Below are 23412 nucleotides of genomic sequence, written 5' to 3'. Positions count from 1 at the left end.
AAACTGGCCAAGAGCTTTTTGCATGCTGCTTCGGCTGACCAATTTTTCAACCATAGAACTCTACGCACTTGTACCAGCCCGACCATAAGCCGTGAGGTTTGGAGAATAGAATCTTTCATAGTGTCTACTGTAAAACATAATGCCTCTGATATCCTGCTTATCAGGAATAATCTTGAGCACTTCTTTAAACTGTTTTTTTAAGGACTGACATACCCCGATCGCTGCCAGCGCAGGCTGAACCACTGAACCTGCCAGAGAAATATTGTTTTTAAATAGGAATTCCAACTTCTTATCTGTTGGATCCTTCAGCATTTGAGCATTGTCTACAGCACAAGTCAAGTTCTTGTTCACAGAGGATATAGCAGCGTCAATTGCTGGAATCCCTCATATTTTTTTTTTATTAAACTCTTCCTCCATAGGGAAGTGTTAAACAGTTTTTTTCCTCCAAAAAAGTTTTTATCTGGGTGCTCCCACTCAGAATACATAAGCTTTTTCAGCAATGAATGGATAGGAAAAGCATGAATAGGTTGGGGAGGCTTTAGTGAACCCAAGCAAGAAGTGGGCTAATCGACTGACTCCGCTACTGGCAGCAAAAATGTGGAGCGGACCAATTCAGTGAGCGATTGTACCAACCTTTCTTGTGAACCAATCCATCCGTATTAGACTCTTCAGAAGAGGAGTCATCAGCCTCTTCCTGGTTCCCTGAGAGAAAAGCGCAATCTCTCACCCCCTGTTCCTCAGTTTGAGGGTCCTGGGTAATGGACGGGGACCTGTTGCGCTTAGTCCCACTCTGGGATGCGATTAAGGCATCAATTTTTTGTTCTAAGCCTAAAATGGTTGAGGAAAAAACTCTTCAGGAATATATACAGAGGCTGCAGTGCTAGAAGCAGCTGCAACACCCGACGTCCCTGATGGCTCACTCTGACCAGCCATATCACTCTCAGGGGAGGAAGACATTTTTTTTTAGATGATTTTAGGCTTCCTAGTGGCTGTAGAAGTCTTTCTAGAGCCCTTTTTTGAGGTGTTTTTATCCCCCCCTTCCGACCATAGCCCGATGCACAAAGCAGAGGTACTACCAGAAGGAACGCATCCACTGCTTGAGCAATAGTCCAGCCCTGCCACTGCTATTAATGCTCAGCCTGATGCAATAGTAAATGTGTCAAAAGGAATGCCTGTGTCATCAAACCTCTTTCATACCCCTCTTGCTCTTGTGTCACTCCACAACTTGCAGCAGTAAACATAGTGCTTTTAAAATGCACAATCCTGCGCTGGACATTGGAGGACGCCAACGATGGGCTAAGCCCCGCCTCCTCCGCCTAAGGCCCCCTTCCTCTCTTTTTAAAAAAAAAAAAAAAAAAAAAAAAAAACACGTTTTCCCGCACGAGCTTCTGATCCTTTGGGATCACTGAGAGGGGGAAAAATGGCGAGGAGAGAGCCTGAAGTCACCAAATAGGGCCGCGAACGTCTTTTCTCCTTTTTTTTTTTTCCCCCATTTTTCTCCTGACGCTCTTCCTCGTGAAGAGGGGGAGAAAACAGCACAGGTGGGGGGTGTCTGGTGAGGAGGAACCCCCCCCCCCCCCGACTTACCGGAGGTCTGCTGCTGGCTGGAGGAAAGGAAGTCTGCTGTTCTGGACACAGTGTGAGCTCTTTGAGGAAGCATGCGAAGGTATGTGCTCTATACAGCCCCCAGTGGTGACACATAGGCGTGACTACATTCACTAATTTAAAGGAGACATTCATAAGAAAATTCTAAAATTTCTTAGAACACTCCACTTACCTTTCCTGCCGCAGGGTTTTCTGTGGTAAAACCAACAGACCCAATCTTCATCCTTCACGGTGGGTTCTGTTAACAAACCTTCAGGAGCTGGGGACCCTCGGGGAACCCCCAATCCTGGGCCTGTAATAGCACCACCGCCAGTAAAATTTTATGGCCTTAATACCAAAAGTACTGGATCCCGGGGTCCAGCTCTCTAAAAAGAGAAGCGTTTACAGGCAAAACCTAATTTCTTCGGACACGAGGCCCGGGTACCATTCAATTCGGCCTAAAAGACACTTTGAATGGATCCAGCTGCATGTCTAGCCCCAGCAAGGATTGCTCCAGTGGAGCTCAGCACAGCACATCTTTACTGGTAAACAACACCTTAGACACTGGCGAAAAAACTGAGGTACTCCCAGTAGTGGGAGGGGTTATATAGGGAGTGGACTTTTTGTCTTAGGGCGTGCCAGTGTCCATCACCTGAAGGTGGCCTATAACCCACATAGTAACTACTATGGCTCTGTGTCCCGTGATGTACGATAAGAAATTATATCTTCCCAGGCACGAAGGGGGTATTAGTCTTCCTAATGTCAGAGCGTACAACCTAGCATGTCTTCTCCGAATAGGCCTAGATTGGATATCACAATCCTCCCGCTATTCAAACTACCCCATTGAATCACTGATGGCCCACCCTTTCTCCTTGGTAGCCCTTCTTCACTGCAAGTGGAAATCTATTCCCTCAACCATACAACACAATCGACTCTTAGGGGACACTGCCATAGCCTGGAGAGAAGTAGCGACCCAAACTTCCCACTGGGGATGGAGCACAAACCCTTCTCTTTTTGGCAACAAAAAGGCCTTGCCAAATTCACTACCCTTTGCGAGGTGGAAACGGGGCAGCCCCACACCTTCAGTCATTGCTGAAACATTCTCCCTTCTCCAGTCACATGCTTTCCACTTTGGGCAATGTGTCAGCTTCATCCGCAACTCATGCAGAGAGGAAGGCAAAAGATTTAGAGCGATTATTACAGATCATCTGCTCTAAGAAGGCTCCTATACTATTTATGACATCTACAAATCTCTCCTGCAAAAGATCACTCCATGATGGCATCCTCATCAGCAGCAAATTGGGGCAATGACTTTCCTGACACAGATATAGTAGATAAACTTCTAGGCTACAACAAAATCCTACAACTGATCCCAAACGAATCTTGGAGAGAAACCCAACTGAAAATTCTTCATCGTGACCCTTTCTCTCAGAAAAGAACAACCAGGACTCGGCCACCTGCCCCTTATGCCATCAGGCAAGGCCTTCCTTAACTCACCGTTTCTGGGCATGCACTTACATCTCCACCTTTTGGAACTAAGTCATATCTTTCCTATATGGCATAACCCTGCTGAAAAGACCCCCTGCTCCTCATCTTTGGGTATTGGGACAAACGACTACTAACATGGTCCCCTAACGCCTACCCACCACATAAAGACTGGATCCTGCTCTGTCTCCTATTCGCCTGAAGATCCATTTTAAAAAATTGGACTTCCCCCTGCTGTCCAAAGATCTCGCAGGTCAAGCGGGAGCTTTTGCGCTTATTACACAAAGACAAACTCAACACCGACTTCAAACACACAGCCTCCAGCAAACATCTCTACTCCAGATGGCAGGCCTTCATGACATCAACACTATCTCAAGAGGAACTCGATAATTTTAAAATTCATTCTCATACTATGGGGCTCTCCCTACACCTCCCGGAAAGAGGACACTTCCGACAACTAACTCGCAACTAGTGGGACTTGAGGTCCTCAATGTCATTCAGCTTGATCACTCTCCTGCCTCACTGGTATCCCAATCATCGGCATCCCAATCGAGAGCTAGACATCAAAGAATTCTGGACAGCCGCACACCAAAAATATTTGCCTTTATTCAATAAGGTGTCATCCAAAATACAGGTCACAGCAAAGTGGAACAAAGCTTACGCGTTTCGCACTACAAGGAGAACTTAGTCATAGTCATCCCAATCGAGAGCACTCAGCTCATGACTTTAGTCACAGTCCTAGTGTCTTCCTACAGTATAGTTGGGATACGCCCCCCCCCACCCTTCCTTATTCTCCCCCTCCTTTTTTTTTTTTTCCACCTTGTAGTTTTAGGGATCCTCCACAGATGATCCATCCAGTTATCTCTGCGTGGAAGTTCTTCTCATATAATTTTGTTTATTATTACTCCGGTTCTACAATCCATCCATGTAAACAACGCCTAGGCAACATTGTTTATGCCAAACAATATATGAAAATGTATTATCGTCATTGTTATATCCTGTAGTGCAATTTCCTTCAATAAAATCTATTGAAAATAAAGAAGCAAAAACCAGCAGGAGCTACAGAGTATAAACTAGAATTGGAAAGGTGTAGGTATGGCGCTAATCCTCTTCATTAAAATAAATGAATAAAAGATATGACAGTTGGGAGCCAAGAAGTAATGAAAACTTATTGGAGACTTGGCCTGCCACCAAAACCCAAACAAAAATTTGTAGTAAAAGTTTCATGCAAGAAAACAATATAAAGTGTGAAACAACCTTTAATCAGTGAAGACTGAGGAGTTGTGCTACACCCTCTGCCTTTTATGAAATCAAGGAAGCAAGGGGTAGTTTGAATCTACCTAAAAATTATTATGATAGCCAAGCGTCAAAGTTTTAAACTTTAATCTGTGGTGTCAAAAGTGGTTTAAGTGTGTTACACCCTCTGCCTCCTACACAAATAAATAATATATGCTCCTGATATAATGGGCACAAGAAAATACAAAGCAGACTGGTGTATTACACCCTCTGGAGTGGAGGGTGCAAAAGTCTAAATACCCCTGTGTAAACAAAGTGACGTGTGTTTGATCCCCTGTGTCAGAGACCAAAACAAACATATAATCACAAATATAAATGTGTGGTGAATCAAAACATAATTCATTATCTCTTCTGTGAACACCAAAAAAACAATATACAAAACTGCTTTAAACAGTATGCAAATTAGTCCATTGAATAAATAAATAAAGTGACTTGTGCTTTAAAACAGTGTCTTGTTGCTGTTCAAAGATAGTGTAGTGCTGGTTATTCTCTCAGGTGACTTTATCTGTGCTGGTAATAAGATTGCACTCACAGATGGCATTACCCCCCCAGGGGTATTGAGCGTTCACAGTATAAGCCACTGTGTAGCTCTCTGGAGCTTGCTGGATGATCTGCGAGTCAATTGCTGGCTTTTCTCCCAGGTTGTCACATACAGGAAAGGAGGAATGCCCATAGCGTGATATTGCTTAAAATAGGCTTTATTTTGAATAAAGTATGGAAATATACTCACATATAATAAAAAAATAACATGCATCAATGAAAATGGAGCCGGTGTTGTATAAACAAACAATTGCCGCTCTGAACGGAAGTGACGCAAAGACGTACGATAATTCCACACCCTCTGCGTTTCGTCAGTGAAGACGTCATCTGGATCTTCAAGACGCTCCAGCGTGGAAGGGATGGTAGTGAGGAAGGATGGTCTATGTGGACAGCTTTACCCCGGATGCCTGCACACTTGCATGTTTGATGATTAAAACAGACACATCCAAGTTGGTAAATGTTGTACCTTCATTAAATGTAACCATATTGCTACACTTGGAGGCGCCCCTCTTCTCTTTTATACTCAGTTGTGACATGACGCTACTTGATATACAAGTGATGTCTTGATATACAAGTCAAAAGGTAACTATACAAATTTTACTTACACAGGGTAGGAACTTTTTAATATTTTACATGAGAATGCGGTTAACAATAAGGGTTGCTGCAACATTTGTTCAGTACAGTTTTAAGTACAAGTTTGTTCCTAAACTTTACTAACGCAGTTGCTGGGTCAAGAGATGAACGGTAATAACATTTCTCGCTATATATTGAATGGCTTTATGCTTATACCCTTTTTTGTTGGCTGAATATCCTCACTTACAGTATATCCGTTCCAGTTTTCCTAACAATATTTCAGAACGTTGTGGATGTAAGCACTGATACTATAGTTGATTCTCGATTTTATAACTCTTTATGACAGCTTTCTGTTGGAAAAACCTATAAAAATGATTGGAAAAACACAATTTCTCTAAAGCTATATTAGAAGGAAAAGGTTGCTTGTCAACATCTGTCAAAAGCATTATATAGCGAAGACCTCCGTAGTGCCACTCTTTTAGGAGTAGGAAGTCCTGAGGACTCTGGGGAGGTCCGAGTTGTTCCTTATGGTGAGGAAAAGAAATGCATGACTATTTAACATTCTATACATACACATTTTCTTTTATTCTAACCATGTGGAATATAAGAGGATTCGCTAACACCTCAGTGGGCAGGAGTTTCTTATGTATATGAAGAACTGTCATGGTTATGCAGTAATGTGTGTCTGTCAGCTCACCTTTCCTTCTGTGTTCACCTTTTAGAGGCCAGCCACCCTCACCTGACTGTTTAAATAATCTTCCCTCAGCATAGCTCCACCCCGGTCTCTAATTAGGAACACTATATAAACCTGGGCATTGCAAGCCAACCTTGCTGATCAACCATTGTGTATTCATTGTGTGTTTGGCTTCCTGTTTCTTGCTTGCTGTGTGCTCTTCGTTTGTCTCTGTTACCGACCTTGGCGTGTTCTCGACTATTCCTGTCTGCTCGTGACCCTGACCTTTTGGCGTGTCCCCGACTATTCCTGTTTGCCTGTGACCCTAAACCTTTGGCGTGTACTCTGTTGTTCCTGTCTGCTATTTGCCTTGACCTCTGCCTTATCCCTTTACTATCCTTGTTGTTCCAGCCTGCTGCTTCCTTCTCCTGTAGTCTAAGGTGAGCGTGAGCTGTGAGACCCTGGGGGCCGCGACCTGGAGCCAGACTGCAGCGCAGTCCATCCCCACCACTGGAGGCTCTGGTGAACACCTGCTGGCTCTTAGACTCTGCGCCCTGGGGAATCTATGCTCTAGCTCCCAGTGGGATCTGTGTTAGTGATCCAGTAGACCTGTTCCTGAACCTCCCTGGGTACTCTCCGCAGCAGTCAGTCCTAGGGTCCACTACCTTAGCGGTGCACTTCCGACTCCTACGGAGTGCATCTGTCACCTGGTCTCAGATGACCTGACAAGAACATATAACTGGCTATTTCAGAGGGTCATGTTTTGGCCAAGTTCAGTATCAGTGTACAACGAGGTGCCATGAATCCAGTACAAAAAATGGCGATGACTCCAGCCTATAACTAGTCTTCTGTTACAGGGTCAATTTGGTTGTTTTGCTGGCTGATAAGTGTGCTCGGAGATTTTTGTTTGGTGATGCCATGAATCCAGTCCCTGATGAGATGCTAATCTATAAAGCTCTAGAGCAGGAAGATTAAAGTGGTTGTAAAGGATAAAGGTTTTTTACCCTAATGCATTCTCTACATTTAAGGTTTACAAAAATAAAATAAAAACATGTGCTCCTCCCCGTCCCCTTAAATACTTGAGCCCAATTTCAATCTAGCGCTGTACCCGAGAGCAGCATTGCTGCACTCTCTCATCACTGGCTCAGAGGCAGCGGCAGTAATTGGCTACTGCTTTCAATCAAATCCAGTGAGGAGGGAGTGGGTTCAAACTGCACTATGTGTTTCTATAGACACACAGACACACACAGCCTAGCTTGGGCAGGAGCTGCACGTTTGACCCCATAGCAAGCGCATGCTATGGGGGCAGACACAGAGGAGGAGTGGACAGCGCCAGCCCTCCAGAAGAGGAAGTTTGGGGCTGCTCTGTGCAATACAGTTGCACAGAACAGGTAAGTGTAACGTGTTATTTTAATTTTTAAAAAAAAGTAGCCTTTAGTAATGCTTTAAGGCCTCCATTGCTGTTAGGTTGTTAAGTACAGAGGCCTATGGCTGCTCTCCTGCTGCCTCCAGTGATTTCTCAGAACAGTTTGTAGACATACTTAAGGTCAGAGTGTTCAACCACTTCACGCCCTTAGGATGTACCTGTATGTCCTCAGTTTGAAGTGGTTGTACGGGGATCATGACTGCAGCTACAATCCTGGTACCAAATATTTCACCAGGCAATAGACTTTAATGTAGAAGTGATTCAAGTGGCGCAACAGCTGCTGATCACTTCTATAGGGTGTGGAAGGGAGTCCGCCACCGTTGTGAGGCATGAGGAACACACAGGGGAGGAAGGTACATCTGTACCCACCTCCCCTCTGCGACAGAAGAAAATGCAAGCAACAAGGATTTTGTCACTTCTGTTTACGGTTTGATATTTACAAGCCATTACCAGTCTGTAAAGCATCTGATCAAAGGGATCTCGGTGTGATCAGATGCTTTTGAGGGCAGAGGAGAGATATGAGGTCTAATAGACCCCAGATCTCTCAGCATGGGCAGTAACAGGTACACTTTACTGTCACAAGGGATGTTGTTCATCCCTTGTGATGGCAATAAAGTTGATTAAAAAAAGCTAATGCATGCATGGGTTCTACACGCGTATGTAAAAAATGATTGCACCACACGTGAGGTATCATGCTGAATGTCTGAGTGAGAACAATAATTCTAGCGCCAGACTTCCTGTTAACTCTAAACTAGTAACCTGTAAAGGCTGTTAAAGTGTTGCTATGGAGATTTTTAGGTACCGTAGTTTGTCGCCATTCCATAGGTGTGCGTAAATTTAAGGCATGGCATGTAGGTATCTGTTTACTCAACATAACATTTTTTATATTTTACCAAAAAACTTGGTATTCAATTGTTTGTGTGCAGAAAAATTAAAAGTATATTTTCTCCTTTTAAAATTAGCATTTTTAAAATGTCTGTGCAAATATTGTGGCCATATAAAAATTGCAACAACCACCATTTTATTCCCCAGGGTCTCTGCTTTCAAAGCATATATAATGTCTGATGGGTCAAAGTAATTTCTAGCCGATTTTAACATTGTATGTGGGAAATGCCAGAATTGGCCCAATTTTTTTTTTTTTTTTGTAGTTGTTAAGGAAGAGAGGCAGAAGCTGCATGCTGTAAGAAAAAAAAAAGTTTAGGAAAGGCTTCCACTTTTATTAGGCTTATTCTGTCCACATAAGAGATATTAAAATGTTTCAAAGTCGTGAGAGACATTTTTGAAGCACGGAAGTGGGGGAATGTTGGGTTTGGGTACTCCAAGGTAAGGAATGTTTTCCTTGCACCAAATAAAGGGTCAAATATTGATCCAAGGAGGCTTATGACAGTTTGCTACATAAAGTGCTTTAGATTTATTGAAAAATGATGGAATAACCAGAGAATAGACTAAACGATTTGGAAGAACACTTTTAATATAGTTACACTTGAAGTCCACTTTAAACAGCAAGTACTTAAAATCCCTGTTGATCTGCCAGATAATTCAATGTGTTCTAAGTACAATTAGATTCTGAACACAATGGTATGCCATAATACACCTCCAGGGGGTCAGTGACAATACTATCATTTTTAAAAATGGTCTAACTCTTGAGCTTTTAGAACTCAACAGAGGATTTTTTATTTTTTCAACTTTAGTACCTTGAAATATTGAGTGCACTCATTTTTTCATTTTGATACTTGGATCTATGAAGATAAAGCACACCCTGCTCCTTTTGTGGCTAAAGCTGGCCATAGATGGTGAAAATTAGGAAAAGTCTTTGTAAAAAAAAAAAAAAAAAATCACATGAAAATTCTTATAACATTAATTTGTCGTGTGAAAAGATTTTGTTTGATTTTGGAATGAACATACTAGTACACATGATGACAATATCGGACGGATGATAGTCCATTTCCTTTTTCATGCTAGTCTTATACTGAAAACCAATGGGTTACTAAAGTTCTGTAAAACTGAAAACGCACTGAAACCCCCCAAACCCCCACCCCACCACCAGCTGCCGCCACTCCCATCATCTTTTTTGAAGTAGGATATGCGATTTAGAAATTTAGAATTTAGATTGGCATTCTCAAAGTGGTTGTAAAGACTCAATGTTTTTTCACCTTAACCTATTTATGCCTAAAGTTGACATTTTTTAAAATTTGCGCATTCAATTCATATGTTATCTAGAGCAGTAGGATATAAATAACTCCCAAATCACTACTGTTCCAATATTGGAATGAGGCATTAATGGGTTAATGCATTCTATGCATGAAGGTAAAAAACCTTCTGAGCTGCAGCCCCCCCCCCCCCTTTTTTTTTTTTTACCTAAGCCTGATCCGATCCAGCGATGTGCAGCTGCTCCAGCCGCAGTCTCTCTCCTATTTGGACAGATTGATAACAGCAGGAGCCATTGGCTCCCGCTGCAGTCAATCAAATCCAGTGACGCAGAGGGCGTCAATGGACTTAGCAGCGGGACTTGGGAGTGAGTCAGCACAGGCGCCCTCAAGAGATCGGCTTTCTGTGGGGGCACCTGATAAAGAAGAGGGGCTCAGAGCACCGGCGGGGCACCCCAGAAGAAAAGGATCGGGACTGCTCTGTGCAAAACAATTGCACAGAGCAGGTAAGTATAGGCATGTTTGTTTTTAAAAAAAAAAAACAATTTAAAAAAAAAAAAAAAACAAGGTTTACAGCCCCTCCCTTTAAAGATGAAATTAAAAGCCAAATTAGTTAGTCCCATGTCCAAGGACTTGTATTCAAGGCTTCAGCTTGTATAGGAATAGTGCTCACAGCAAACATCTACAAGGATTTGGAAAATATTGGCATGCTTCAATCAGCTTTCTTGGAACCCTGTAAACTTAGCACCCTTCAGTTCCAGTTTGGAACTAATAGATACTTATAGCGCCAACAATTTCTGCAGTGCTTTACACATATATTGTACATTCACATCAGTCCCTGCCCTCAAGGAGCTTACAATCTAAGGTCCAGGCTCACAGTGATACATACACATACTGGTTGATTTACTAAGGGCTGGTTCACACCACAGAACCACAGTCAAGAAGTTTTAAGAAAGCTGTTCCAAGCTTGCTATACACACTGTGATTGTATAAGGCTGGCCATACATGGTCGAATTTCGAAAAAGAATTTTCTTTTGAAAATCTGAAAATTTGCAGACACAGCCTCTGTCGATAGCTGTCTGGTTGAAAAAAGTCACTGACATTCATGCGATGGAAGATTTGGTAGCCACTGAAAAGGGCCTTAACGAGAAATTTTCTAGAAGATGGGAAGATGGTTTTGGTGGCACGAATTTGTGTACTCTGAGGAATACGCGGGACTGGTTCTGCGGGACTAGTCTTCTGAACACTCGTTACATACCAGGACAACTGGCAAAGCCTCCAGCCTGGGTACGGTTCGGGCGGATGGAACTTTACCGTAATCCCTGCCCCCCCCCCTTTCTTTTTTTTTTGTTTGTTTTCTTTTCTTCCCTCTTTTCGGCTAGGACCCTGTGGGTTTCCCCCAATCCCCTGGAATCCTTATTACACGGTCTCTACTGAGGGAAATTTGACATGCGGGATACAGAGACTCCTCAGATCTGGCACAGTCTGCGACAGAATTATTGGATGAGATTACCAAGATAACGATTTATGTGACCTGGAATGTTCCTCGCTCTTTATGTTTTTAGATGCCTGTATCATTGTATGGTCTCTGTATTTACCGTATGTTTTTCTTGCAAAAATAAAGTATTGAAAAAAAAAGAAAATCTGAAAATGTGTGCGTTTTGTGATTCGATGCTGCCTCCATTGCTTTCGAAATTCAGCCAACCAAGCCTTTCACCTCATGTTGCTACAGAAAATAATTTTCATGGCTGGGAATCTTCTTTTCTTTTCTTTTTCGATTACATTTCTCGCACGATTCTCCCATCAACAATGGCGTCCCTAGGGGGGCCAGAGGGGGCCCTGACCACCCCAAACATTATGCTATGCCCCACCATGTGCCCCCCCCCCCAAAAAAAAATTTGGTAATGTCTTTTTGTTTGCATTCATATCGGATGCGCCGCATCTTACTCGGGCCGCCGCTGGAGTAATACAGTCTCTATTGAGAGGGAGAGCATCCCCAGTCAGCTCCTGTGGGTGATTCCACCCCCCTCCCTCTGCTCGCTGACACTGCATAAGGCGAGCGCTCACACAACCATGGCCGCCCGATCTGCTCCTTCCCCTGCATCCTCATTGGCAGGGAGAAGAGTGAGTTGCAGGAAGGACTCCACCAGGACTCTCAGTTACTGAAAAACCTCCTTAGGACAGGAGAACCAGCCTGTAAAATTCCAAGAGATGCCAGACCAGCACTGTCAATAGCAGGGGCAGGACAGCAAGAGGAGGCTGGGGAACCCCACAGTGGCAGAACACCAGGGCCCGGTGGCAAGATAACCTTTGCAACCCCGATAGTTCTTCCACTGCTTTGGACCCTTTATATTTTCTTGGTATGCTGGTGACATATATCTCTTGTTCTCTGTCACCCTGGGGGGCCCCAATACAGTAGGAAGGGAGCTCACTGCAGAACATGTGAAAGGGCCCGTTGTGGAATCATAGTAAAGGGCCCCAGGATATATATATATATCTATATATAGATATATCTATATATAGATATATATAGATATATACTGTATATATATATATAAATAATTGCATTTTATAGTTGCCCCCCTATTTTTGTCTCTGTCCCCCCATGTGCCTCCCCTAAATATGAAAGCTGGAGATGCCACTGCCCATCAATGATTAGAAAATCGTTTGATTTTCAAAAAATTTCCAACATGTTCGATTATTCAAATTTGATTGCCGCACGAAAATCAGCTGTTGCTGCAGCCCAGTAATGGTGCGAAATACGAACGAAAATTCTTAGATAAGTTTTTCGAAAGAAAATTCTTTCCAAATTCGACCCATGTATGGCCTGCCTAAGCTGAAGCAGGTGTATGCCAAACCCTTTGGTGGTTACACTGAATAGCATAAAATAATATAAAAGAGGGACAGTCTGGTTCACCCACCTGATTTTTATTCACCCTTGGTTCACACCTATGCGTTTTTTTTTAGTGCGTTTTGCAGAAACGCACTACAGTTAGTTTAACCGCTTGCCGCCCGCCAGCTGCCATATGACAGCCAGGCGGCGCGGCTCTCGTTCTGGGAGGGCGTCACATGACTCCCTCGCCCTCCCAGCCCACTAGGGGGCGCGCGCCAGCGACGGCAATAGCGTGCGCCGCTGTGTCACTGGGCACCCGACGCGCGTGCCCGGCGGCCGCCGGGCACCAGCGATTGCCCGCTAACACGGCAGGACACACACAGATCCACGTCCTGTCAGAGGAGAGAAAACCGATGTGTGTTCTCAGTATAGAGCAGGGATATGCAATTAGCGGACCTCCAGCTGTTTCAGAACTACAAGTCCCATGATGCATAGCAAGATTCTGGCAGCCACAAGCATGACACACAGAGGCAGAGGCATGATGGGACTTGTAGTTTTGCAACAGCTGGAGGTCCGCTAATTGCATATCCCTGGTATAGAGCAACACCGATCGGTCTCCTCCCCTTGTGAGTCCCCTCCCCCTTCAGTTAGAAACACTCCCTAGCAACCCCTCGATCACCCCCTAGTGTTAACCCCTTCCCTGCCAGTCACATTTATACAGTAATCAGTGCATTTTTATAGCACGGATCGTTGTATAAATGTGAATGGTCCCAAAATAGTGTCAAAAGTGCCTGCCGCAATATCGCAGTCACGAAAAAAATCGCAGATTGCTGCCACTACTAGTAAAACAAATTTAAAATGCTATACATCTATCCCCTATTTTGTAGACGCTATAACTTTTGCACAAACCAATCAATATACGCTTATTGCGATTTTTTTTTTTTTTTACCAAAAATATGTAGAAGAATACGTATTGGCCTAAACTGAGGAAAAAATCTGTTTAAAAAAAAAAAATGGATATTTATTATAGCAAAAAGTAAAAAATAATGCGTTTTTTTTTTTCAAACCTGTCACTCTTCTTTTGTTTATAGCGCAAAAAATAAAAACCGCAGAGGTGATCAAATACCACCAAAAGAAAGCTCTATTTGTGGGGAAAAAATAATAAAAATTTCATTTGGGTACAGTGTTGCATGACTGCGCAACTGTCATTCAAAATGTGACTGCACTGAAAGCTGAAAAATGGCCTGGGCAGGAAGGGGGTGAAATTGCACTGTATTGAGATGGTTAAAATGGTTTCTTATGGATCTAGTTCACATCTGTGCGTTTTTGAGCGGTGCGTTTTTTGGAAAGGGTCAGTAATTAAAAAAAAATTTTTTTTTTACTGCAGCAGATTGAATTTTGTGTGTAATAGACTTCAATGGACCCGCACCAAAAACACAAGTGTTGCATTTTTTTTATGCATTTGTGACGAGTTTTTTTGGGGCTAATATTTAAAGAGGAGCTCCAGTCATGTCCGCACCTGAGCCGATTCTTCAATTGGCCTCGGGTGCAGGTGCCAGCATCTTTGGTAAGGGAAACCAGCAGTTTCCTACTGCGCATACAACACCAGGTACCCACTCCCCCCCCCCCCCTAAAAAAATTGCCAAATGTGGCAGTGGGGAAGGGGGGAGGAGGTTGGGAGGATGCAAACAAGCGTAAATTCCCCTTTTGGGTGAAGTTCTGCTTTAGGTATGACAGTTCTGTTCATGGAGTGTGACTTTGATGTGACTTTACCCTCTCAGGCACTCAAGTAACATCAAAGGCGCAACAAAGTAGTGCAGGAACCTCTATGTGTCCAAAGTCGCATGTTAGGGTTAAGGGCTGGGGTTAGGGTTAAGGACTAGGGTTAAAGGTAATTGCTAGATTGCTAACCCCAACAATTACCGCTAGCCCTACATCTAACTCTAACCCTAGCATGCGACTTTGGACACATAAAGCTTCCTGTACGACTTTGATGCTACTTGAGTGCCAGAGTGTAAAGTAGCATCAGAGTCGCACTCCATGAACAGAGCTGTCGTACTTTCCAATTAGGCAAAAGAATAAAACACAAGGCGCATTCAAAACACAAAACGCGGTGGAATGATACATCAACCGCAACCTGCATAGATGTGAACCTAGCCTTAGAGACTGAAGGAAAAATTTCACATTTTGTAGAGTCATACAGGTTATAGACAGCGGCCAGCTAACTGATATACATGGCTGTACCCTGATCAGTGTTAGAGCATTGTACATGGAGAAGCTGAACCTTTATACCACCAGAGAAAAAATACTTTAGAAATAGTCAATCTCAGCAGCTTCCATATATCTGGAAATGTATTGTACAAGGGACTTCTCATTTGTAGAGTCCTTCAGGTAGAAATGGCCCCCGGGCAGCATGTGAATACTGAAATCTCCACTCGTCAGATCTTTCCAAGCTGTGGAAGAAATGCAGTGAAAAAGGTAAGAAAGATGCAGATTACAATTAAAGAGAACTAGTCACGTTCTTACTAACCTGTACAGAACACGGCACATTAAGTACTGTGGTAGGGCCAGATCTTCTTCATGTCCCTCTCTCTGCCCCCGAGGAGGGCGCTATAAATCCCGGGCCATACACAGACAAGGCTAACATTAGGAGAATCTGCCTCTATTGCTCCGGGATCAGTGATGTCATTAATGCATTCATCTCCACATCCTCAGGAACAGCACTAGACTCCCCAACATGGGCCTCACTTGCATACATACGATTGGAGGTTTATTATTATAGGTACTTTTATAGAGCTGTCTATTTATGCAGCACTTTACATATATATTGTACATTCACATCAGTCCCTACCCTCAAGGAGCTTACAATCCCTAATTCACATTCATACACATACTAGGACCAATTTAGACAGAAGTCAATTAAAGTGGTTGTAAACCCTTCCATAAACCCAGTGAAATGACTATCCTCAGGTGATACACAGAGATGAAACCAATCCTCCTACATAAGCTGTACCTGTTTATCTGCAGTCATCTCTTCTCTACATCTGTTCAAAGTGCAGAATTTATAAAGCTTGTCTGAGAGTTCAGAAAAAGGGGGCGGAGAGCTGACATTACACTCTGCAGATCTCAGTGAGGGGAGCTATAAGAGCTGATTGGAGGGAAGATACACCCCCCCTCCACACAGGAACAGAGCCAAGGCTGTCACTCGGCTGGAGGTCCCTCTCCGTCACCTTGTTTCTCTTGGTGTCAGGAAAACTTGTCAGAAATGGTTCATGCTGATAGCAGAGGAACAAATCAGCAGACAGAAAGGACACTAACACAAAAAACTAACACAAAAGCATAATGAGCTAGTATGCATAGCATACTAGCTCATTATGTAATACTCACCGGAGATCGAAGCCCTCGCTGCGGTGCCCGTACACAGCGCCGGCCGGCGACATCACTCCCAGGGGTTACTTCTGGGTATCGCGGCTCCGGCGCTGTGATTGGCCAGAGCCGCTATGACATCACTCCTGCGTATGCGCGCAGGAGCCGCTGGTAACGGCACACTCACTGAAGCAAACGCAGCATGTACGCGTCATTGCTTCAGTGCGCACGTGCTGATGACATCTGCACATGCAAATACAGGGGATATCTCCTAAACTGTGCAGGTTTAGGAGATATCCGGGGTAGCTACAGGTTAGCCTTATTATAGGCTTACCTTTAGCAAAAAGTGGATTGTAAGGGTTTACAACCATTTTAATTGAGACAAGTACACAATATAGAGGGATAGTCTTTGTTCATATTTCATGTCTGAAGTTTAGCAGCATGTCTTCAGAGCATTGAAGAAACCCACACAGGCACAGGTAGAACCATGGTTGGGATTTAAACTGACAACTATAGTGCTGCTAGGCAGAGGTGTTAACCACTTGCCTCTGTGCTGCTCACATCCAGGTAGAAGGAAGCATGAAGAAGATAAAGCTATGCCAGATTACAAAACTTGCGTTATGTGCTGCACTGTGTTCCTAAGGTGTTCCTAAGGTTCCTCGATGCTGCAACCCCTCCAGCCTGTGTCTTAGAATAAGAGGGAGGTGAAGCCTCCATTAATCTACATTAATGCTCAATTATGTTTAGCTGGTTAGTGCGAATGGAGGAGGGAGTGGGCTGTCATTTACCACTTGTATACACCCACATGTGTGTCTCTGTAGTCACATGGGCTGCTCAGATGTGATAGGGAGGAAATGCTCAGCATAGAAATGCACAGAAAACTGAGCATGTGCCCTCTGCTGTCACCACAGCTGCAAAATCTGTAAAAGCACTGTTTGTTCGAGCAAACGCATACATAGGTCACACCTGCATATGTAAAAAGTTTTTGTGCCACACATGTGGTATTGCAGCGAACGTCAGAGTGAGAGCAATAATTCTAACACTAGACATCCTCTGTATCTCTAAACTGGTAACCTGTAAACATTTTTAAAGTGTCGCCTATGGAGATTTTTAAGACTCTTAGTTTGGTGCCATTCTGTGAGTGTGCGCAATTTTAAAGTTAATTAAAGTGTATCACCATTTTATTCTCTATGGTCCCTGCTAAAAAACATATATAAATGTTTGGGGGTTCTGAGTAATGTTCTAGCAAAAAAATACAGATTTTTTTCAGCAGGTGATGCAGGATTCTGACACTGCTGACTATTCCTTCTGAAAATGCTTGTTGCCTGGCTGTCACTCTGATGCTTTACCTTGCATGCTTTGAGTCAATGACCTGGAACAAGAATAGGGATCAAGAATTCAGACACTTTTCTCACTTTCATTTACGGTGTCCATTTCAGCTTCAATTCAGTGACTCAGAGGTATTTGTGCCAAACGCAACCAGGCAACAGGCATATTTTCTAAGGAGGCCAGAAATGGCAGTCCCTGTACCTTTATCGTGATAAGATCACTTTAACAAGTATAAATTTGTAGTGTTGAACTGCTTTGATTGTGATATTTTAATAGCTCATAGCTTACCAGCTAAATCATGAGGAACATCTTCAGTTCCATCAAAACATGTCAGGCCACAGGAAAGGACAGGAGCAGGTGGCTTTTCATAGCTAAAGAGGAAAAAAAAAAAACACCTATTTTAACTCGATTATATACAAAAAAATTTACAAAGACAATAAGGGGTTGATTTACTAAAACTGGAGAGTGCAAAATCTGGTGCAGCTGTGCATGGTAGCCAATCAGCTTCTAACTTCAGCTTGTTCGATCAAGATTTGAAGCTAAAAGCTTTTTTTAAAAACTTTTTTGTTGCAAAAGATCTTTTTTTGATGTTACATGGCATTAACCATAACAGAAAACCTTTCTGAGGGGCTTCCTTAATAAAAGCACCCTCAGATTTCGGGAGGCCCAAATGCTCCAAAATACATTTAGTTCCTAGGTTGATGGCTCAGAAGCATGGCCCACACCTTGCCAGCCTCATGACTGGTCTATTACTATGATAGGCAGACTCACTGGCCAGTAGCAATTGTTAGGCAATGGAAAGGAGCAGGGACAGGTTCCCAACCTATTAAATGCATTTGTGCATTCCAAAAAGCATGGTGCTTACACGTAAAGACATGTCGCACCTAGAGGTGCCTTCTATGACAGCGCTGGTTTAGAGAAGTAAGCCCCTCTCCAGGTTCATTGTAACCTTTGCTAAAACTTTCATGATATCCCACAATGATAATGAGCATTTTGGAAGATCTTCCATTGCATGCTGTGGTTTGTGTGGGGCCGTAGAAAACTTTAGACTTACACAAAGTTCTCTACGAGTTTCAGATCCGCTTTCAGTGGTGGCAAGAAGAGCTGCATGGCCTCCTTGTTCTGCAGAAGCTCGGGTGGCGTTCCCTGCGTTGAAGCCATCCATTTCAAGAACTCCTCATCGCTCAGCTCTGATCTCTTCTGAGGCGAGTAACGAAGAGGTGACTACAATGAAGTGTGAAAAAAGACTTTATTAAAATTTAACTTCAGCACATTAAAAAAATATATATATTGTGTTTCAGAAAAATATCATCAACTGTATTTTTTGTACAATCTTATTTTAATAAAGTTTTACAGGTACAAATAACAAGAACTGGAAGTACAATTAACAGAGAAACTCTGTGTACAAACATTTGTGTAAAGCTGATGTACAGTATTCAATATACACAGCCTCGGGCTTATATGCTAATAATAAGTATACCAATAACAAGAGGTGTTAGGCGAGACAGTAAATTTTCGAACAATAATGTATTTGTCACGGAACGTCCCACACTCCGCTTGAGTGCTTCCGTCATATACCACTTCCTCCCAGTCTGTATACAGATATCAGATATCCCAACCTCTCTGAGCACAAACAAGGCGACACTTGCTTGTTGCTACCAAGAACTGACTTTATTCAGAACCAGAATACAGTCTTATATACACAGGAGAAGATTACTCTAACAATACAAACGTAACCTAATTAACATGAGCTAATTATCTAATCCTTTATACAGCCTAGGTGACTGAGACCTGACCTTTCGCCCAGACTTGTGGTCACCGAGCTTCACACAGTTATAGCAGTCGTCCTGTCTCCTACATTGTATAGAGGACAATGTCATTAGCTCATTCAATTAACATAAACACAGGTTGATGACACCAGCATCTCCTCACAGGATGTGTCCCAACAGAATGAATCCATTGAAAATCCAGGGCCCATAATCAAAAGGCAACAGGCTTGCATACAGTCCTCTCCAACAGCCTCTGTTCTGGCTAGGTCTGTGACATTTCTCCCCTTTCGGCAGGAGACTAACACAGGAGGAGACCCCAGACGGGTTGACTCCAAAGTTAGTCCATAGTTCCAGTCCTCTACTGCATGTACCCACACAGTACCCCAAACAAATTGTTCCAAACAGAGTATTACTCACCCAGCCAACCTCTGCCTCTCTCAGAGAACATATCTGCCACTGGGGAGAGGCCTGGACTGGCTCTTCTCCCTGGAATCCTTTATGCCGCTGGAGAGAAGACAGGGGGACTGGGCTCACTCTGTCATGCTGTTGGGGATCGGGGCCCACTGCCCAGCATCCCTGGGGTATACAGGTGGAGACTGAAGTCCCATCCACCTTCACAGGAAATCCATCCTCTGTTAGTTGAGGGCAGAGTCCAGCAGTCCTCGGCCCTGTTGCCAGCCCTTCTGCTGGAAACCCCACACCATCTGCTCTGGCTACCTGTTGGGGAGGGAGGCCGACTGCCCCACCTCCCTGGAACTCTGTAGTTGTTGCAGGTGATGGCCAGAGGTTGGTAGCACTCTGCCTGGTTGCCGATGCTTCAACTGGGGAAGTTCCCTGTAACTCCACAGATACTGCTGTTGGTGCGGGGCAGAGCACAGTGAAGTTTGGCCCCAATAGCAGCTCTTCTGCTGGAGGCTCATCAGGTTGTTCTTCCTCAGCAGAAAAGTCTATTAAATCCCCTACCTCTATAACTGGTGTCTGTGGATAGAGGTTCACCATCTCCTGTCCGTGGAACTCAGAAGATGCCATCAGTGCTGAGCAGAGCGCAATGAAGTTTGGCCCTAATCCCAACTCTTCTGCTGGGGGCTCACCCGATGGTTCTTCCTCAGCAGAAAAGTCTATCAAATCCCCCGTCTCTGCAACTGGTGTCTGGGGATGGAGGTTCACCATCTCCTGTCCATGGAACCCAGAAGATGTTATCAGTGCTGGGCAGAGGTTAGCAGAGCTCTGCCCTGTTGTCAGCACTTCAGCTTTGGGGATGGCAATCTCCAGATTTTCCACTGCAGATTCTCTGGCATGCTGCTGGACAGGCACATTCCTCCATCCAAGATCATCCCATGCAGAAACAGGATCATCAAGGTCAGTCAGCACTTGCTGCATCCGCCATAAGACCTCCGCCTCCATAGCTGTGGGGGCAGGTTGGCAAAGCACACTATTGCTCTGCCACATTGCCGACTCTTCAGCCAGGATTTCAGGGTTGTCAGCTGGTATTTCCTGATAGTCCCAGGCAAAGGGAGCCCAGCCCTGGCACTGAGCAATGTCTAGCAGCCGTCTGTAGGCGATCTCTAGCTCCCATTCCTGAACGGCCAGAAACTCCAAATCTTCCTGTGCCCAGTGCACTTCCGAAATGTTCAGTAGCCCTTCTCTGAAATCCATGATTTCGTCCACCCGCCGCTCCAAATCACTCCCAAAGTTAGGGTCCCCTGTCAGCTTCACAAACAACAGTCCCAAGCCGCCGTAGCTTAAGCCTTCCGTTGGGCTGTCATCCGCTATCCAGGGACATGCTTGGCATACATGCCACCGGAGGGCTCTGTAGCTCTCATCCAGCTTTATCTCTGCCCAGACCAGCCTGCTTAATTCAGCTGTCTGCTTCTTGTGTGGTTTTTCTCCCAAAAACCGCACCCGCAGTCCGTACTGCGACCAGTACCTTTCCTCGATGGAGGGGAGAACTTTTCCCTGGTGTCGCTGCTCACGGGCTAGCGCTTCCTTCCAGAGTTTGCAGCGAATAGAATCACACCATCCCAGCAGGACCTGCTCCGATACTGGTCCTCTGTGCTGTATCTGCATCTCTCGCAACCTCCTTCTGAATTCCTCATCCATGGCGGCTGGTATCTGTACCTCTCCTCTCCTGCTATCTGGACCTTGGATCCAGATGGAAGTTTGGATGTCCCAGACTGCAGGAAGCTTTCCCGCTGCTTGCCACCAATGTCACGGAACGTCCCACACTCCGCTTGAGTGCTTCCGTCATATACCACTTCCTCCCAGTCTGTATACAGATATCCCAACCTCTCTGAGCACAAACAAGGCGACACTTGCTTGTTGCTACCAAGAACTGACTTTATTCAGAACCAGAATACAGTCTTATATACACAGGAGAAGATTACTCTAACAATACAAACGTAACCTAATTAACATGAGCTAATTATCTAATCCTTTATACAGCCTAGGTGACTGAGACCTGACCTTTCGCCCAGACTTGTGGTCACCGAGCTTCACACAGTTATAACAGTCGTCCCGTCTCCTACATTGTATAGAGGACAATGTCATTAGCTCATTCAGTTAACATAAACACAGGTTGATGACACCAGCATCTCCTCACAGGATGTGTCCCAACAGAATGAATCCATTGAAAATCCAGGGCCCATAATCAAAAGGCAACAGGCTTGCATACAGTCCTCTCCAACAGCCTCTGTTCTGGCTAGGTCTGTGACAGTATTCATTAAATGCATTGGGAAGCATGGGTATCAGATATGTACTATCACAGAGAAGAGTAGAAATCAGCAGAAGAAGAGAAGCTAGGAAAGAACGAGAAGGCTGATGTACAGGTATAAAGAGTAGAAACCAGGGTAGAAGCAAGGAGGAGGGCGGTGACACTCCAGCATGGCCGAGGAGAGGCAATGAGCTAGTCTCCTTTAGCCCAAGTCAGGAATTCAGAGGAGTAACGGAACATGGACCACACGGTCAAGGTGTGAGAAAATGGCTCTTCCTTTCCTGTTTCCTGCACCAACAGGTGTTCCAGGTCCTTTATGGAGTCTAATTAGGTTGCCCATTTCTCAAGGGAGGGTAAAGAGGTCGATTTCCAGCATCAGGGAATGACTACTTTAGCTGCTGCAAGGAAGTGTCTGAGGACTTTCTTTTCGCAGATATTTTTTTTTTTAAATAAAAGTTTATTGAGATGGGGTATAAAGTATTGATAGTACATAAACATCCGTTGTGGCAGTATAGCATCAACAACAAGAGTGGACTTCGTTAAGACAAGTTATTACACACCTCAAGTATTTTCTCTCCACAATAGGTTGTGGAGTAGTAAGTAAAGGGCAAAGAGTAGGTAAGGGCAGGGAACTGAAAAGGAGAAACACATCAGAGGTAATTAGAGAAAGAAAAGGAGTAAGGTGGCAAATCGTTCAATGAGATCCCCATCAGGTGTATATTACAACCATAAGCAATAAAAGGGTAGGTAGAAGACTATGTAGGATAATGGGATGCAAACAATGACCATAATCGTATGACATTACAAAAGACAGAAATAGCCCTATTCAGAGGCCATGATCTCTATGTAGCAAGAGGTGGTTTTGAATGCCTGCCAACATGCCCATATTTCAGTGAAGGAGGGTTGAGTGTTATGCAACTCAAAAGTAAGATTCTTTTTCGCAGATTTAAACGGTACAGGGATCATAGACAGGGTTACCCTGTTGCCATAAGTTTGAAATATAGGTTAAAAATTAGTTTCCATAAAAGCCGCATAGTGGGGGGGGGGGGAGGGGGTCAGTCCCACCAGATGTGGAGCATGGTGCCCTTTAAGGCATGGCATCGCCCGGCAGGTATCAGGTACTGTGTGGTTAAAGTGATGGATAATTCAGTGAAATCTATACCATCTAGTTACAAGTTTAAAGCCTTTTCCTGCGTTTTTGTAGCTAGAGACAATTTGTGAGTCAAAGAAAAGCACTTTAGCCAGTCCGAAGGGCAAAAAAAAAACTGCTGCAGTTCCTTGACTCATGTCTGCGTGTACGAGGGGAGATCTGGGTGGGTGGCAAGCAGGAGAACGGAGTAAAGCTGAGAGACCATGTGGGTTGGGGGATCTTTCTGCAGAGTCAGGGATTCAAAGACGGTTAATCTATCAAGGATGCCCAGTATCGAGGTTATAGATCTAATATAGGATAGGGCCTGTTGCCTCTGTAATCATTGGATAGGGTTGTGTATGGGTATAGCAGAACAGGAAGTCACGGTTAATCAAGTGTATTTTTAAACGCAAGCAAGTCGGTTGAATTTGACTTGGAATCAACCTCTTCCAATCCTCTATACAGCAGACTGGAAAAGGCAACACAAGCAGCCAATCGGGTGTGCTTTAGGACTCAGACTGGGAGAGGCAACACAAGCAGCCAATCAGGTGT

The 23412-nt window shown here is 44.1% G+C and overlaps 1 protein-coding gene across 1 annotated transcript in view; it reads right to left on the bottom strand.

The window, feature by feature from the left end:
- Positions 1-9030: 9030 nt before the first annotated feature.
- The window catches only part of OLAH (oleoyl-ACP hydrolase), a 43446-nt gene continuing 29064 nt past the window's right edge, over positions 9031-23412 (bottom strand). The window contains exons 5-7 of the mRNA XM_073629686.1: positions 18307-18476; positions 17541-17623; positions 9031-15010 (exon numbers count right to left, since the gene is read on the bottom strand). Coding sequence (XP_073485787.1) covers positions 14868-15010; positions 17541-17623; positions 18307-18476 — 396 coding nt within the window. The 3' untranslated portion in view covers positions 9031-14867. The remainder of the gene's footprint in view (positions 15011-17540; positions 17624-18306; positions 18477-23412) is intronic.

Source organism: Aquarana catesbeiana, linkage group LG05, assembly GCF_042186555.1.
Source record: "Aquarana catesbeiana isolate 2022-GZ linkage group LG05, ASM4218655v1, whole genome shotgun sequence".
In the NCBI taxonomy this organism is placed as follows: domain Eukaryota; kingdom Metazoa; phylum Chordata; class Amphibia; order Anura; family Ranidae; genus Aquarana; species Aquarana catesbeiana.
The sequence above is the reverse complement of the archived record's forward strand: the minus strand, read 5'-3'. Positions and strand labels throughout refer to the sequence as shown.